This window comes from Phocoena phocoena, chromosome 19 (assembly GCF_963924675.1).
Source record: "Phocoena phocoena chromosome 19, mPhoPho1.1, whole genome shotgun sequence".
Taxonomy (NCBI): Eukaryota; Metazoa; Chordata; class Mammalia; order Artiodactyla; family Phocoenidae; genus Phocoena; species Phocoena phocoena.
Genome location: NC_089237.1, coordinates 33,557,561 through 33,575,472, shown reverse-complemented (window position 1 = coordinate 33,575,472; position 17,912 = coordinate 33,557,561). Strand labels below are relative to the sequence as shown.

The 17,912-nt window shown below is 39.1% G+C and overlaps 2 protein-coding genes across 3 annotated transcripts in view; one reads left to right on the top strand and one right to left on the bottom strand.

The window, feature by feature from the left end:
- Positions 1–9,247, top strand: part of TOM1L1 (target of myb1 like 1 membrane trafficking protein) — a 52,722-nt gene extending 43,475 nt beyond the window's left edge. Inside the window, exons 12-16 of the mRNA XM_065896664.1 lie at positions 1,890–1,941; positions 4,160–4,262; positions 4,698–4,779; positions 7,967–8,031; positions 8,622–9,247. Of these exons, the coding sequence (XP_065752736.1) occupies positions 1,890–1,941; positions 4,160–4,262; positions 4,698–4,779; positions 7,967–8,030 (301 nt within the window). The 3' untranslated portion in view covers position 8,031; positions 8,622–9,247. The remainder of the gene's footprint in view (positions 1–1,889; positions 1,942–4,159; positions 4,263–4,697; positions 4,780–7,966; positions 8,032–8,621) is intronic.
- Positions 8,671–17,698, bottom strand: COX11 (cytochrome c oxidase copper chaperone COX11). 2 transcript variants are annotated; one of them, XM_065896667.1, is made up of 4 exons: positions 17,348–17,698; positions 13,965–14,120; positions 10,567–10,691; positions 8,671–8,701 (listed from the first exon to the last, which is right to left on the bottom strand). In XM_065896667.1, the coding sequence occupies exons 1-4, from the start codon at positions 17,696–17,698 to the stop codon at positions 8,671–8,673; spliced, it is 663 nt and encodes a 220-aa protein (XP_065752739.1). The 2 variants fall into 2 exon arrangements, with proteins under 2 accessions (XP_065752739.1, XP_065752738.1); XM_065896666.1 differs by lacking the exon at positions 8,671–8,701 and adding an exon at positions 9,992–10,174 and having other exon boundaries at positions 10,566–10,691.
- Between the last annotated feature and the right edge of the window lie 214 nt (positions 17,699–17,912).

Sequence of the window (17,912 nt, the reverse complement as noted above, 5' to 3'; positions counted from 1 at the left end):
GGAGCCACGACTCAACCTATTACACTGAACTTCTTGAATCTGTGGGTTTGTCTTTGACCAAATTTGTGAAGTTTTAAGCCTTTATTTCTTCAAATATTTTTTTCAGCACCACACACTTTCTGCCATCCTTCTGGGACTTTTGATGGCACACGTTAGATCTGTTGTCATTGTTTCATAGATCCATAGGGTTCTGTTCATTGTTTTTCTCACTCTATTTCCTCTGTCATCCCCACTTTGCTGTTTAGCTCATTCTGTAAGTTTTTAAAAATTTCAGTTACTGAAATTTTCAATTCTAAAATTCCCATTTGGCTCTTCTTTATAATCTTGTGTTTCTTTGCTGAGACTCTATTTTCCTGTTTTTTTATCAAGAGTGTTCACAGTTCCTTGCTGAAGCATTTGTATAAATAACTGCTTTAAAATTGTAAGATAATTTCAGCATCTGTGTACTCTAGATATCAACCACTGTTGTCTTTTCTCTTGCAAGTTTAAATTTTCTCAGTTCTTCATATGCATAGTAATTTTGGATTGTATCTTGGACATTTTTAATGATATGAGACACTTCATCTTATCTAAATCCTGTTGAGAATGTTGATGTTTTGATTAGTAGGCAAACAACCTCATGAGGTTTCAGCCTGCCACAGTTTCAGCCTGCCTTCTGTGTGCCTCGGTTCTGATGTCAGTTAAATTTTCAAAGCCTTGGCAGTGCCATTGAGACCTGTCCCACATGTGTGCCACCCAGTATTCATGTAAGGTCTGGATAGCAGGCTGTGTGTTCAGTTCTCAACATCTTTGGCATTTATTGGGATCAGCCATGGATGCATAGATGCATAAAGTTGTTTCATAAACAACTTTAAGGTTGTTTTCCTGAATTCCTCCCTCTTTGTGATTTCTCTGGTTCTTTGCTTTCCTGGGAGGCCCTTTTTTGGCTCTCCAGTCAAAAAGCTGAAGGTTTACTATGCCATGCATTTCCTTGACTATGCTTGTGTTGGGCACCAAATGGCAGGACAGAAGGGATAAAAGAAACAACAGAGGTTTGCCATATCCTCTTGGGATCACAGTTCTACCTCTTAGAGAGGAAGGTTACCCTCACTCAGAGTTTTAAGCCCCTGTAGGTCCCTGTTGCCTCTGCTGTCACTGCAGCCACCTGGGGATTGCCTAGGGTTTGGGGTGTGAAAGAACAAAGAGGAGAAAAGGGATGGGGGATTTCCACACTCTCTCTGAGCATTAGGATTTCCCTTTTCTGCTCCTTGAGTGAGAATGAGAGGCTTCTCCTGGAGCTCTGTCTTCACTGCCCACTTGGGTTTTAGGCTGCACTGCATTCCAGTTAGGGAATACCAGAGGGGCAGAACATGGTAAGTTCACCAACATTTCACTGATACTCAAATTCTAGTCTTCTTTCCCAATCAGCCTGTAACTAGTGTTTACTTTTCAGTTCTCAAATATTTGCTCCACGCATCCTGTCCATGTTTTATAGCTGCATTTGGTGGGAGAGACAGGGTGAAGTGTGTTTATTCCAACTTTACTCCAAACTGTCCCCCCTTCCTAACCTCTACTCTGCATTGCCCCTCATCCTTTAGGAAACGATGGGGTGGTAGCTACGCTCATGCAAAGACTGAAGGCTCTGCTGTCACTGGTATAGTGTGCACACTCCAGGGTCTCAAGGCTGCCACTGCCTGGGGACAGGGTTTTATCTTTACTGTCTTTGGTATTTGGGCATCATGATCTGCTGGGCACTAAAACCAATGGTAATTTTTATTGATATATAAAATCAATACATTTGTGTAGTCTGAAGGTACATTTTGGGTTTTGTTTTTAGACCAGTAAAGTCATCTTTTGGCATCTTTGATCTCACTGTAGGGTAATCATGCTGTGTTATCACACTATCCTAGGTTTGTCCAAAGGACCAGCCAAAACCTCGCCTCAAGTCCTACATATGAGAGTGTAAGTAATGAAGACCTTCCCTGGCAGTGCACCTGATGAGCAATTATCATGCTAAAAAGGAACTCCTGGTCCTTAATTCTCATGTTCTGCTCAAAGTTTCTTTATAATGTGTTGATGCAGCCCTTGTTAGGACTTTTCCTTGCTGTCTTTTTAATCATTTAAGATAGACAAGTGTAGTCTCACTTCCGTTAGAAAGATGGTTAAGGATCAGAATTCCCTTAGAGCTGTTTATATTTGCTGTCTCCACTTTCTTTCCTCCCATCCTCTGACAGACTTCAGACAAGTTCTCATTCCAGCCACTTTACTGGCAGAGCTCTCGTCAAGGTCACCAGAGACCTCCAGATTTACTAAATGTAGTCCTGCAATCCTCAGTCTTCATCTCACCTGATCAACAGCAACTGACAGTCAGTCACATCCTATTTTCTGCACGTGTGGCTTTCAGACACCACTCACTTTGGGTTCTTCTCTTGCCTCAGTTCTTCTCCATCCCCTTTGCTGGTCCCTCCTCCTCTGCTGGCCTTTCAGTATTGAAGACCCCAGGAATCTGGCATTCATTCCTCCATGGTCTTTTGGTCTCATATCTTGAAATTCCATTCAGACTGACGACTTACAAGTTGCTGTCTCCAGACCTTATGCCTTCCCTACACTCAGAGCTCACATTTCCACCTTCCACTTCACATCTCCTCTTGTTTTCTTTCAGCCCTGTCTCCCGATTTGCTCTTCCTGCTGTCTCCCCCCCTCAGTAAATGACCACTATTTCGGTTGCTGAGGTCAAAAACCTTGAGAAATCATGCTTGACCTCCACCATTTTACCTCTACCTTCAAAATATATCCATTATCCAGCCACTTCTCACCACCTCCACTACCACATCCCATTTCAAGCTACCATCAGATGGATATTGCAGTGGCCTCCCTGAGTGTTGCCTTGCTTCAGCCTTCACCTTCCTCTCCACCCCCACCCCCATCACACAATCTATTCTTGAAACAGAAACCAGAGCAATCTTTTTAATTTTTTCTTTTTTTTTTTTTTTTTTCTTTTGGCTGTGTCGGGTCTCAGTTGCAGCACACGGGATCTTTCGTTGCAGTGTGTGGGCTTCTCTCTAGTTGTGGCACACGGGCTCCAGAGCACGTGGGCTCATTAGTTGCAGTGTGTGGGCTCTCTAGTTGTGGCACATGGGTTCAGCAGCTGTGGCACACGGGCTTAGTTGCCCTGCGGCATGTGGGATCTTAGTTCCCTGACCAGGGTTCAAACCAGTGTCCCCTGGATTGCAAGACCAATTCTTAACCACTGGACCACCAGGGAAGTCCCCATGGCAATCTTTTTTAAAAGTAAAGTTTGTATTATGTTACCCATTTGATCTAAAACCACCTGTGATTTTCTTCCTGACTCCATTTTACTCAGTAAAAGCCTGAAATGCTGCTCTGATCCCTCCCACTACCTCTCTAGCTGCACCTCTTGCCTCTCCAACTGCACTGGCCACCCCCCTGCTTCAGAGCATATGACCATATGACCTTAGCTAATCACAGGACCCGCATCAGAATCAGGGCTCTGCTCAGTGTCCCCAGTGGTGAGGCATTCCCTTGACTATGACTGTCAGAGAAATATCCCACCCCAGCCTCTCTTCTCCCATTACCCTGCTTTTTCCAGAGAGCACTTGCTATCTGACACCTGTTTACGTTTGTTGATTGTCTGCTTCTTGAGGGCAGGGATTTGGCCTGCTTTATTTACTGCTTTATTTATAGAGCCTGGCATACAGTAGGTGCCCAGGACATATTTGTGAAATGAATGAAGAAAATTACAAGAAGAGATATTTCTAATTAAAATTTTAAGTCTTGATTTAATATCTTCACCTTATGCTTTTTTGTGGTTAATATTGTTTTTTGTCCTTTGAGGCCCAGGTTTTATTCAGTGTGGAACAACAGACTCTGGTCTGAGCCATACATTCCTGCTTCTTTTTTTAAAAAGCAACATTTTTTTTAAGTTTACATTTTATATGGGAAATGAGGTGCAATGGGCATGAAACCAGACAGAAAAGCAGTAAATTCTGTAAGGGGTTATTATCTTAAAAACTAAAATAATAGTTAATAATTACTAATTCTTATCCAGTTCAGAATATATGGTTCTTGGAATACTGCCCCTTGGAAGCCTAGGAATCTAAATTATAAAGTAAAGCTTAATGTAGAATGTTTATTTGAACATGTACCCTGCTCTCTTCAGTTTCCGGAATATTCAAATTCAGTATTACTACAGCCAGTTACTCTAAAGACCATTCCAGCAACACCATCAAAGCAGAGACCACCCCTGCCCGGCAATCATCCAGGTACTTGACACCTTATTATTTGCATCAAATAAGGAAACATGTGAGAATATATGAATCTGCTAAAGATTTATTGGTAACTGAAAATAGATACACAGAGAGGAAAAATTAGAGTTCATTTACATTTTTAAGCTACATAAGATAAATTCAGCGCAGATACCATTATTCCTGACATTAGGAGATTGTAAAAATGCTTCTGTTGCACTGAATATTGTATTTTGAGTGCTGAGGTAAATGAACCTGTAATCGAAGTTTGGAAACCTTTTTGTTATGTATAGATTTGTTGTACTTGGGAGTAGCATTGGAACACCAGTGTGCTTGTTTCTCGTTGTCAGTGTTTGTTAGGATCTTCTGTCAGAAGTCTAAGTCATAAAGAGAATATTAATTGTGTGTATCTCCTCGAAAAGCACAATGTGTATTTCTTTTTGTTGCTTACAGCGATGACAAAGAATGATTTCCAGCCACCCAATTACTACGAGGTAATGGAGTTTGATCCCTTAGCTCCTTCTGTCACCACAGAGTAAGTCATTTACAAAATGATTATCTTTTTTGTCTTGGTTCCCTTTGGTAGCAGAGCTAACAGGGCTTGGTCATACATTTAACTTTGTTTAGGTCTTGGCAGAAATCAATGACCTTATTTTAAAATGACTTATGAGGTTTTCTTGGAGGTTGTTGCTCTTAATGGTCTTGTTATTCTCAGCCTTGTGACTAAAAAATAAAAATGCTGGGGTTGCACACTAAGAAATAACCAGAACCATCGTGTGCATTAGTATATTCCTTGTAGATGCCTTGGAGGAAAGTCAGGTTCTCTCCAGCTTGAGAAGGGCACTATTCACTGATTAGTGACATAAGTACCACATGGATGGGGTATTTTAGTTGTTCTTTGACTAATGCCAAAAAAGACTTCTATAAGAACTTGTTTTTAATCTTCACTACCTATGACAAGAGTGTGCTTAAAATGGATTATTAGTGTAAAAATTATTTTTTAACTTGGAATCCTTAAAGCAGCATTATTTTGTGATTTCATATTGGTCAGTATATAAAAATATTTATGGAATGGTAGGCTCATTACAGCTTTAATATACTTTGACTAAAGGTTACCCCCAAAATTGTTTAAAATGATTAAAGCAGGTTTATGGAAATCACTGTTTAGAAACTAGCAGCCTGCAGGCTGTTATCTTGCCTGCAGCTGTGTTTTGTTTGACCTGTGTGAATTTTAAATATGCATTTCAACACTAACTGCCAACAGTTAAAAAGTGGGATATTTCCAAAAATATCTGGACCTCTGGATTCTTTTCGATACAACAGCATTTTTACGTGTTAGCAATAGCTTGGGGCTGCATAGTAGCTGCCTCTTTAAGATGAGACAGCTTCTGCAGTCCAGCAGGCCCCACCTGGCCCACTGCATACCTTCATCTGACCTGCCTGGCATGTATAGGCATTTGAGGTTTTGACCCTGGTTTAAACCCTCAGTGTAGTGATCTATTTTGGAATGATTTATGAACGAATCTTAATAGGCTTAGGAATTCATTAAATATTTTTTCCTAACAAGATTATGAAACTTTCCTAGGTCATTCTGCTTGATAAAGTATCACTGAATATGTTAGTGGTTTAAGGAATTAGAAACTGGTTAAACTGGGTATGCCGTCTGGAAACCGGATGTTTTTATCGGTTTCTCCAGGCAAACAGGAAGCGGGAAAGTATATTATTATATTTTAGTTAATTATGAGATTGTTGTAAGTAGATGTGGTGGTGCAATAGATATTAAAGGTAAGAGAGATAGTAAGAAGCTGGAATTCCCTACCACTACAATTCTTACTTTCAGGAGGGTAGGGTGTCTCAATTTCTTTGAACATTCCATGAAATCCAGGGAACTTCTGCCTAAGGAAAAGCACAAAATCTTGCAGAAAAGTTCTGGGATATTCACATCACTAGTTGTCCATGAACCCCAGGTTAAGAATTTCTACTCCAGCAGAACACAGAGTATAGTACTTATGAATATACATATACATATACATACACATGATTCTTTCATTTGACAAATGACTGAACACTGTCTATGTGCAAGGAGAATTGACTGCTGCCTAATTTATCATGTTAAAACTCATGGAGGGTAAATCTAGTATGGATGCAGAAATTAAATCAGCAGGCAAACATGTATTTACAGTTTGTGTTAATGGTATGAAAGATATCGACTTGACAGTGTATAACAGAAAGAACTGATTTAAATGAGGGTAGAGAAAGCCTGAGAAGTGACGTTAAGGTTAAGACCTGCAGTTTTTAGTGTGACAAGTTTGGGAATCAGTGTTGCAGGCCCAGGTAACAACTTATACAAAGACCCTGTGGGGAGAGAGTTTGGCGCATTCAAGAAAATGGAAAAGCCAAGAGCAACGGGAACAACCTATTACCAGATGTGGAAATTGCAGTTTGGAAACAAAAAGGAGGGAGTACACAACTGTGGTAAACATTACTGAAGACAAATACTCAATAATGGACTAAGTAACAGGAAATCATTGGTGATTTTAGTAGAAGCATTTTGGTAAATCGATGGGGACAGAACCAAATTTCAGTACATTAAAAAGTAAGAGATGAAGTAGACAATAAGTGCACAGGTAACTTACATAGAAACTTAAACATGAAGGGATTGTGGAAAGTGGCCTGGGAGCTAGAGGATTACTGAGGTGATTAAGTAGACATGGGATAAAGGACTGTATTATTTTATAAAATGAGAGATGCTGGAACATCTGTGAATCCTAAGGGGTAGGATTTAGTAGAGAATGAGAGGCTGAAGATTTAGGAAGGGAGATACCTAAATGAGTGAGGTGTTTGAGAAGCCTAGGGGTAGACAGATAGGATCATAGAAGTAGATGACGGTGCAGATGAAAACAGAATTGAAGATTTGGTGATGGAAGCATGAGGAGGTTTCCATATCCAGACATTTAATTTACTAAAATGTGAGGTTTCTGACTGAGAGGAGGGGCATCAGAGATTTGAATAGAGTGAAGGAGGTTGAAATACTTTTGTGGAAAACAAGAGACAAAACTTATTAGAAAAACATTAAAATTTCTGGACCATGCTGGGGCTTCTTGAGGTTAGGGATCATGCCTTCAATGTGCTGTGATTTTTATGAGATTTTTTTTCCTTAGCCATGTGTTGTTATACTGTATATATTAATGTCATATTTCTAGGTATAGATATGTTCTATCTACAGACGTATGTAAGACAGATATAAAGAATTGAACAAAGGCTGTCATAGAAAAATGACTATATACAAAGCACAAAGATGACAGTTATATGCTAAAGGTAGCTCAGGAGTTTGGACTGTAATAACATACGTTAAATAAGCTAGAATATTAATTTTTAATGTTTTTTATAAAGCCAGGGAAAGCTGAACAATTTTTGCTTTTTTTTAAATCAGGAAGCAAACTGTCCAAATTTTGAGCCATATTTCTCATTAAATTACAAGTAAAATGGTTACATAAGATACATATTTATAAGATGTATGGGAATAGCAGCATTAGGATCTAAGAAAGTTATAATGTACGCTTCAGGACAGAGACCTTTGTTTTTATTTACTGATATAGCCTGATTTCCTGAACACCTAAAATAGCACCAGATTTTTAGTTAAGTTGTTGGCAGCTAAAAGCCAAAATAGTACATTGAAATTGATATATAACCCTCTTGCCATTATGGCTTGTTTGTTTCAGAGCTACTTATGAAGACATTGATGTTCACCACCACAAAGGAGCTCAAAGTCACAGTGACCGTTGAGGTAAAGGCTTCAACTTACGCAACTTACATTCCACATGATTTCAGTGTAACTGTCACTTTCTACATTTATTATTTACATTTTGTAAGGGCCATCACAGTCTGACACTCTGATGAGATATTATTACACAAGTTCCTCTGAGTCACTCAAATTGTAATGAACTACTGTTCACTAATGAAATACATTCTTTGTGACCATGTTAGCTAAAAATTATAAATCTTGGGAATGCAGAAGTAGGTTTAAGGTATAGAAATGTTAATGCTAACAAAAACCGATGATCAATAAAAACTTCTTAGCACTAGAATCAGATGTGTCTTTTATGTGCAGTTAATACCTGTTCGCTGGGACTGGTAGAAGCCATTCATTGTTAGTCTAGATTGGTCTGGATTCTATTGCTTTACTAATCATTCCATTTATTTACTAATAAATGCACACAGCCACCAGTAACCTATTAACCTTATTTATTCCCTCCACACCTTCCCCCATGGAAGTAGTACATTCCCACCTTTCCTCTACTAGACTGTGGCTCTCTAGTTACAAGGAATGGTGAAAGAGGAAAAGATGGAGATGGTTGACTCTTCTTTTTATTCCAGGTGGAAGTGGATGACCAGCTCACTAGCAGCATTATGGGTGCCAATTCTCCTAAAGGTAGACCCTGTCCAGCTTTGAGACCCAGAAGATAAGACCTTCCGGAACGTCAAAGCCACAGTGGAACATTTCTCCTCTGCAGTAATGAGGTTTAAACAGAAGAGTAACAGTTCCAGAGTAACATTTATGGCTCCTGACAGCAGCTCAAGCTTTATCTCAAAAGAACTTGGTTGTAACATATATTCACTTAAAACTTAAGCAGAAGAAAAATTCATGGTACTGAGGCCAACCAGATTAAGTGTAGCACCTTATGTTTCAGACCTTCCTACATTTAGAAATCATCACAAGAGCTCAGATAAGAGTAGATGAAGACTTTCATTACAAAATAATTGTTAACAGATGAAAGCATGAAATGTGAAAAACTATTATTATTCAGGAAGAATACTGAGTGCCTTCATTTAACTGAAGTTGAATGTAAAAGTCAATTTGCACTTCTTTATAAATAATACTCTTGTTTAGGATTATGAATTGTAAAAGCCTTGATGATTGTAGTTTAATATTTCAGGTACCCTCAAGAGGTTACTGGATTCTACACTGTTTGCCTTTAAATATAATTCTTTATAACACTAAATGCTCCTTTTTTTTTTTCTTTTTGGAAAAAAGACTACTGGAAAACATTCAGAATAAATTGTACTTTGGTTTCTCATAAATTACTATTAAAACAGTTCAATACATCTTTTTTCAGAAGAACTCTGCTGTCAGTAAATCTTCACAATCCCACTTACATTAAAATTTGGAGACTTGGAACTATCACAAAAAATGCTAGAAACCTACCAGATATACTTATGCACTTTATTTAAATTTCATGGTACTGAAATTTCAAAGTACTTGTTTAGTACTCTGAATGTAAAATAGTCCTAGATCTTAAAGGAAAAATACAGTCAAATATGAAATCAGAATGTAATCTTTAGGCAAGCCGTTAGGGCTTAGTGATTCCTCTTCCATTTTGAGCTTTTAAAATAGTGACTGTTCATAATGAAAGTAGTAACCAACTATTCTAGAAATAATAATAAAAATTCATTGCTACAAGTATGAAGTGCTCATAATTTGAAAGGGGACCAGTGAATTAAGCTGAACCATCAAGTCCATGCCAACATATTTATGAAACAAAGCAGTTTCTTCTAATACTACTTAAACTCTAAGTATGGTTTTGAACAGTTACACATTCTAAGTAGGGTAACTTAGTTGGGAAAAAAGAACCATAAGTATATAAAATGTAAAATAGAAGGCTTCACATTATTATAAATATTTCTCCTCTGAGAAGATACATGATTTTTCAAAAATCACAAATTTGAAGCAGGACTTAGTTCTGACTTCAATTATAGCCTGGAACCGGCAACTTATGCCCCTCCTTTGCTTCAAAAAAAGTATAAGAAAGAGTGATGAGATCAACATTCACCATTCTTGGATCTTCAGCAAATTCAGGATCAATGTAGAAAAATACCGGCATATCTACTTCCTCTTGTGGATTAAGCCTTTGTTCTTCAAAACAGAAGCACTAGAAGTTATAGAAAGGTAGTCATTAATTAATATTTCTATTCTGTTACCTATAAGAGAAACTAATGCTTCATTTATTGGCTTTAATAAGCATTACTGTTAATTATAATCTTTAAATTCTGTAATAGAATAACAGCATCTTTTATCTCAGATTGAGTTTTGCTTTAAGGATTGAGAATCAGCAAATTCTTCTAATCTTAAAAAAGCAGATATCTATATGGTCTGACTCTCAACCTCTGCATAGCTATTATAAGCAATGAAAAATAAAGTTTGAAGTTTAAAAGAAATGAACTTTAAAAAATTAGTACCTACTAAACAGACACAAATAGATTTAGTATCAAACAATTTCATGTACCTTTATCACATTCTGTAATGTCTGCATTTAGTTATACCTGTATTTTATTGAAATACTGTCCAGCTTCAAATGGTACCACATTGTATGTAGAAATTCCAATTACTGGTTTGTCAGTAGGATTCTTAGCTTTATAAAACGCCAGTGCAGTCTCCCCTGGCACTACCTGTTTTAAGGAAAATATACATTATCCTTAAATCTCACATCTTTCCCTCGTAAATTAGTCATTATTATCATTTCAGACCATAATACCTCATTTAAACTAATGTTAAGGGTCAGCAAAATAAATTGTGAATACTACCCAAGAACATTTGATTTTCAAATGTTACTTGCATATGTCAGTGAAGAACTTTCTCTTACGCATACTTAGATACGGATTGTCCTCTTGTATGTCTGAAGTCTTCAAGCAATAATCTGCAGATGAAGTTATTTAAAATGTATCCAACAAAGGAAGCAAGAAAATACAATGGAGAAAAGACAGCCTATTCAATAAGTGGTGCTGGGAAAACAGGACAGCTACATGTAAAACAATGAAATTAGAACACTACCTAACACCATACACAAAAATAAACTTAAAATGGATTAAAGACCTAAATGTAAGGCCAAACACTATAAAACTCTTAGAGGGAAACATAGGCAGAACACTCTATGATGTATAAATCACAGCAAGATCCTTTTTGATCCACCTCCTAGAGAAATGGAAATAAAAATAAACAAATGGGACCTAATGAAACTTAAAAGCTTTTACACAGCAAAGGAAAACATAAACAAGATGAAAAGACAGCCCTTAGAATGGGAGAAAATATTTGCAAATGAAGCAACTGACAAAGGATTAAGCTCCAAAATACACAAGCAGCTCATGCAGCTCAATATCAAAAAAACAAACAACCCAATCCAAAAATGGGCAGAAGACCTAAATAGACATTTCTCCAAAGAAGACATACAGATTGCCAACAAACACATGAAAGAATGCTCAACATCACTAATCATTAGAGAAATGCAAATCAAAACCACAATGAGATATCATCTCACACCAGTCAGAATGGCCATCATCAAAAAATCTAGAAACAATAAATGCTGGAGAGGGTGTGGAGAAAAGGGAACCCTCCTGCACTGCTGGTAGGAATGTAAATTGATATAGCTACTATGGAGAACAGTATGGATGTTCCTTAAAAAACTAAAAATAGAACTACCATATGACCCAGCAATCCCACTACTGGGCATATACCGTTAGAAAACCATAATTCAAAAAGAGTCATGGGGCTTCCCTGGTGGCGCAGTGGTTGAGTCTGCCTGCCAATGCAGGGGACACAGGTTCGTACCCCGGTCTGGGAGGATCCCACATGCCGCGGAGCAGCTGAGCCCGTGAGCCATGGCCACTGAGCCTGTGCTCCGCAACGGGAGAGGCCACAGCGGTGAGAGGCCCGCGTACCGCAAAAAAAAAAAAAAAAAAAAAGAGTCACGAGCCACAATGTTCATTGCAACACTAGCCAGGACATGGAAGCAACCTAAGTGTCCATCGACAGATGAATGGATAAAGAAGATGTGGCACATATATACAATGGAATATTGCTCCATAAAAAGAAACAAAATTGAGTTATTTGTAGTGAGGTGTATGGACCTAGAGTCTGTCATACAGAGTGAAGTAAGTCAGAGAAAACCAAATACCGTATGCTAACATATATAGAATGTAAAAAAAAAAAAAAGGTTCTGAAGAACCTAGGGGCAGGACAGGAATAAAGACGCAGACATAGAGAATGGACTTAGGGACACGGGGAGGGGGAAGGGTAAGCTGGGACGAAATGAGAAAGTAGCACTGACATATATACACTACCAAATATAAAACAGACAGCTAGTGGGAAGCTGCTGCATAGCACAGGGAGATCAGCTCCATGCTTTGTCATGACCTAGAGGGGCGGGATAGAGAGGGTGGGAGGGAGGCTCAAAACGGAGGGAATATATATATATATACATATAGCTGATTCACTTTGTTGTACAGCAGAAACTAACACAACATTGTAAAGCAATTATACTTCAATAAAGATGTAAGAAAATAAAATGTGTCCAAGAACAAGCCAAGCCTAACTTCTTAACACTTATCCCTGAATATTATATAATTGACTAAAGATTTTTATAAAAGGTTACCAACCTTAAACTTAGTTTACAACCAGAGTAAATTAAATGTAAACCAGAGTAAAACTAACTGAATAGAACTTTTATTTAACCAAAAAGCACTAATAGTTTTTTTTTTCTTGAGAGAAAATAATGGATAAAATAAATTGCAAGGCTTTAAAGAAGTCAACGTAAAATGAGACATAAATAAAAAAAAGAAATCAATGTCCAAAGGATGCTGTGTCGCATGTACCAATTTAGCAACTAACACCACTGTATACTACTGTGTGATTGCAACTAATATTCAGAACCATAATCTAGGGCTTCCCTGGTGGCGCAGTGGTTAAGAATCCGCCTGCCAATGCAGGGGACATGGGTTCAAGCTCTGGTTCGGGAAGATCCCACATGCTGCGGAGCAACTAAGCCAGCGTGCCACAACTACTGAAGCCTGCGCGTCTAGAGCCCATGCTCCGCAACGAGAGAAGCCACCACAATGAGAAGCCCGCGCACCGCAATGAAGAGTAGCCCCCGCTCGCCACAATTAGAGAAAGCCCGCATGCAGCAACAAAGACCCAATGCAGCCAAAAATAAATTAATTAATTAAAAAAAAAAAAACAGAAAGAACCATAACCTATAACACCCTCAAATCACTGAAGAGATTCAATGAAGCTTACTAACCTGGGGAAGCACTAATATTAATAGGGTTTTCCAATAAGAGTTACAATTAAGCTTTTCTGGCTATTCAGTTCATGAGATAATTTCAGTTAAATCCTCTAATCACAATTTTAGGAAACTTTTAAGGTGTATAATCTTTCTGAAATAGAACATGACTATTTAACATGATTACTTCAAAGATCCTTAAATTTTTTTTTTAAGGGACAGGGATACTTCTGATGTAAATCAGTAAACTACTTTCCATTGTAACCAATGATTTTCAACATTTTTCTTGTATCATCTATACCTGAGGTAAAGTCAACTATAAAGGATGACAGCTGCTCCTACTGTCAAGATTAGTGACCAGAAAACTTCTTAGTGAATTCTTAATATGATTCTAATAAAAACATGATTTTCCATAGTTCCAAACTGACTTTTATTATAATGCCATGTAACTTAAAAGTTAAAAGTATATCCTGTTACATTAGGTCAGAATATAGGGCACTGTCAAAAAGTAGTCTGCAGGAATAAAAGGATTACAGTAATGGAATCTGTCAGTATTTTGAAATTAAGTTTAGATGAATGTTTCCTAAATTGTGAACCAGTAAGCGATGAAAGAAAGGATTTTTACATTGAAAAAAGCAATCTTTTAAAAACTGCTTTAATCACTTACATATATTTCTGTTTGCTGAGGTCTAAAGTTCCACTGGAGACTTGCATGCACATCTGCATTAAAGGTGACTTTAATGATGCGATCCTTAACAGGTACCATGTTTTCAATCTGGTCTGATGCATGACCTGCTACTGCCGATCCTCCAAGTCCAGTAGTCTAGGAAAAGACAACAAGGTACAATATAATATGCTAAACAACAATACAGTAGTTTTAGGTGCTGATGACCTATTTATTGGATGAAACAAAAATTTAAAAACTATTTAACTTTAATAATCCAGTAGCAGCAAGGTTTATATACTGTCACTGGCCGTTTCCTGTGAATGTGCCAATGGTTTGACCACTTTTTGGGTGTCAAGGGCCTATACTGGTTAAAGTCATATTATTCAGTAATCACTTGGTTATATGGCATGGTCAAAAATGAATCATTTGAAAGAGAGCGGACTCTCCACTGATAATAGAGCTCAGAATTTTTAGCTGAACTTTTCATTAAACATATATCCCCTTATTGTTAATATTTCATATCAACTGGTATTATTAGAAATAAAATTTACCCACAACGCTGCCATTTCAATAAACTATTTAAATAATTCCATTTTTCCACATCCCTGTCTGGTCCTTTTTCATATCATAACTTTTAGAACACAGATTAGTTTGTAGCTTCACTTCTATAGTCTTCTTTCCTCAAGCATCGTAAGTATTTTTCCATGTTGGTAAATTATTTTTGTAAATTTTTTTCTGTATTTTTTTGTATAGTACAGCTTTTATATATATATATTACAAGTTAATCAGAGAACCTGATCTCTTTGGCCACTGAATCAACTAATCATAAGGCATCAAGATAATCTGTGATACTTCTTGTCTATCTTCATTGCCATTAATTATTTCCTTATCAGAGAAGCTTAAAAAAAATTATTCTTTTGATGCTTGAGGTTGCCAGAATTCTGGTCTCTGGATAATTAACCTGTTACTATACTAGGAAAAAAATACCAAATTTGAGGCTAGGGAAGACTCCCAGCAAAATATAGTATTACCATCTTAGCTTGTTACACAAGTCAAGCAGCTTCACTCAGCTGCCATGCAATATAAAGTTATATTATAACCCTACAAGATACATCAGAGGGCAAGCCTTTATTTACTCTTGCTTAATAGACAAGTATATACTTCTCTTCAAGAGGGCTAAGTTTTAAGATGTTTTCCTGAAGAACCTGACTCACTTAAATAAAGATTCCTGAATATTTTCTTTCTGACACGCTGTCTTTGAATACAGATTCTTCAAATTAGTAAATGTGATGATTTGAGAAATTAAACAATAGAAAAAGGCACTGAAAAGAAAATGTCCTGCGCTCCAGTTTAGTTCTGTCACTAGCTCTAAAAACTCACTAAATCTTACTTTCTTTGGGCTACACTTTCCATACTCATCAAATGAGCTCAGTGTATGAAGTGGTTTATATGATCCCTAAATTTTTGGCTCTGAAGTTCCATGGTTCCAAAAATAAAAAGAGATGCTCTTTTGGAAACATCACTACTAAACATCCAACTATGATTTAAGTTTAGGATTACAAATTACAATTGTTTTTACTTTCCTGCCCTGCACTTTCACCCAGGTGCATGAAATATTGTCATGCACTTCAGTTTGGAGCAGGGTTTCTCAATCTTGGAACTAATGACATTTTGCAGAGGATAATTCTTTGGTTTTTTTTTTTTCGTTTTTTTGGTGGAGGTGGGGGAATGGATCTGCCCTCTGCAGTGTTGGATGTTTAGCAGCATCCCTTAGCCTCTACCCACTAGATACCAGTAGCACCCTCCCCCCCCCTCACTTCCCAGGTTGTGACAACCTAAAATGTCTTCAGACGTTGTTATATATTGCCTGAAGAATAAAATCAACCACCCACCTTCCCCTGCCTACTCACCGGTGGTTTGGGGTGATCTACACTTGCTGTTTTAGATTCAGGTCTCCTTACGACTTAATCAACTAGTAGTTCTGGGATTCATGCTTGGTCCAGGCTGGGCTCTGATGAAAATTATTTCACATTCTACACTCATCCTCCAGAAATCAAGCTACTGCACTTTCTTACATACATGCTGATATTAAGAGACTGAAAAGTCCTTCAGATTTCTGCTGTTTCAGTCATTATCGAAAATAAAGGCAAAAGTTAATCTTCATAAGGACAGGAGAAGTAAGCCAGGCATTAACAATAGTGGCAGGAAAGAGCAGCTAACCAGTGATTCCCCAACTCTTCTGAGCATTGGAATCTTTAAAAAATTACTACTTCCTGACTCCCACTCCAAGACCTTCTGATTTAATTGGTTAGGGATGTGACCTGGGTGTCAGGATTTTGAAAAGCTCTCCAGGTGATTCCGATGTACAACAGAGTTTGGGAACCACTATCACTCACTCACTGAATGAACCCAATGTATAGCTCTCATTTATGTTTTTAAAACATAAATTCCTGACCCCTACCCACGTCTCCTAATCAGGATCTCTGGGGTACAGGAGCCCTGACATGTTTGTTTAAGAAGCCCCATGGGTGATCCTAATGCCCAGATAAAGCAGCAAACTACTGCCTAAGAACTTAGCAGAATATATATGAAATAGGTGAACTCTGCCTTTGCCCGCGGTTCTCAACCGTTAGCCTGCATCAAAATCTGCTAGGGAACTTATTAAATACAGACTGCTGGGCCCTGCCCCCAGAGTTTCTGATTCAACAGTTCTGCAGTCGGACTCAACAATCTGCGCTCAAGTTCTCCTCCCAGATAATGATGCTGCTGCTAGTCCTGGGGTCTGCACTTTGAGAACCACTGCACTAGAGTTTCTTATCTAAAAAGGAGCCCTGGGTAAGGACATTACAGTTACATATTAACAAGGGGGAAAAGCCTCGAAGTCCTAATTCATGCTAGTTTGTATACATAAAAAGCTACTCCTAGTTTAACTACAAGTAGCAAGCACACTCCCATTTCCAGGGTTAACCTTTGCACAGAAACCATGGTTTCTGTGGTTCACAGAATTAATGTATGAACATAAATTACATTTTAAAAGCGGGGCCGTGTGTGAACAGCAGGAGAGTAAGGCAGATCGCTGGATACCGTAATACAGGTTGCAGACCTTTCCGGTGGTGTAGCTGAGATCGGGGAATTTCACTAGGCAGAGGAGTATAGGCACGATCACTATAAGAACTCGGGTTCTACCGGTAGCCTTGTCACCTTCTTAGTGACCCTGGGCAAGTAAGTCACTTTCTAAGGCCTGTTTCCTTAGAAAGCGATTTTCTTTGGTAGATAATCTCGGACATCCCTCCAACACGGCACAGTGGAGCATCGCTGTCTAGGGAACTGCCCGCACCCCCGCCCCTCCAGACGGGCCGCCCAACGGGCAGCGCAAGCCCTACCTGGCAGTAGAGCCGGTAAAGGGGCACGGCGGCGTAGGACGCCCCCAGCATGCCCACGGCCGCCGCGGCCACATACGTGAGGACGGTCTTGTTCCGCCGCCGCCAATCCTCCTCCTGTGCGCGCGTGAAGGGGTTAGTACTCTTCGGCCGCCGCGGCGGCTGCACCGCCAAGCTCGGGCGCCTCCATGTCCCGAGCCGTCTCAGCTCCCTCTCAGCACCCCTTGTCCCGCTCCTCCCCGACCTGAGACAAGACTCTACCCTCTCCGCAGCCCTGGTCGGGTTTCCAGGGTGGTTCCAGGGCCACCCACAGAAAGCCACGCGAGCCCATCGCGTAACCCAGAGCCCTCCCATGGCACCCGGAAAGAACGCCCGCCTGTCAGAGGCCAGAGCCCAGATCTCGCGAGGCCTGCTCTGTCTCGCGATCTCTGGGTTGAGCCAGCCGCTGCCTTGGCTACGGGGCTCCTCAGGTGGCGGCGTCTGTAGTGGGGCTACGGAGGCCGGGTTGCCGGGTAAGTTCGCGTTTTGCTTCTTGACTGTTCCTCCCACTTTGCTTCCCCCCAGTAGG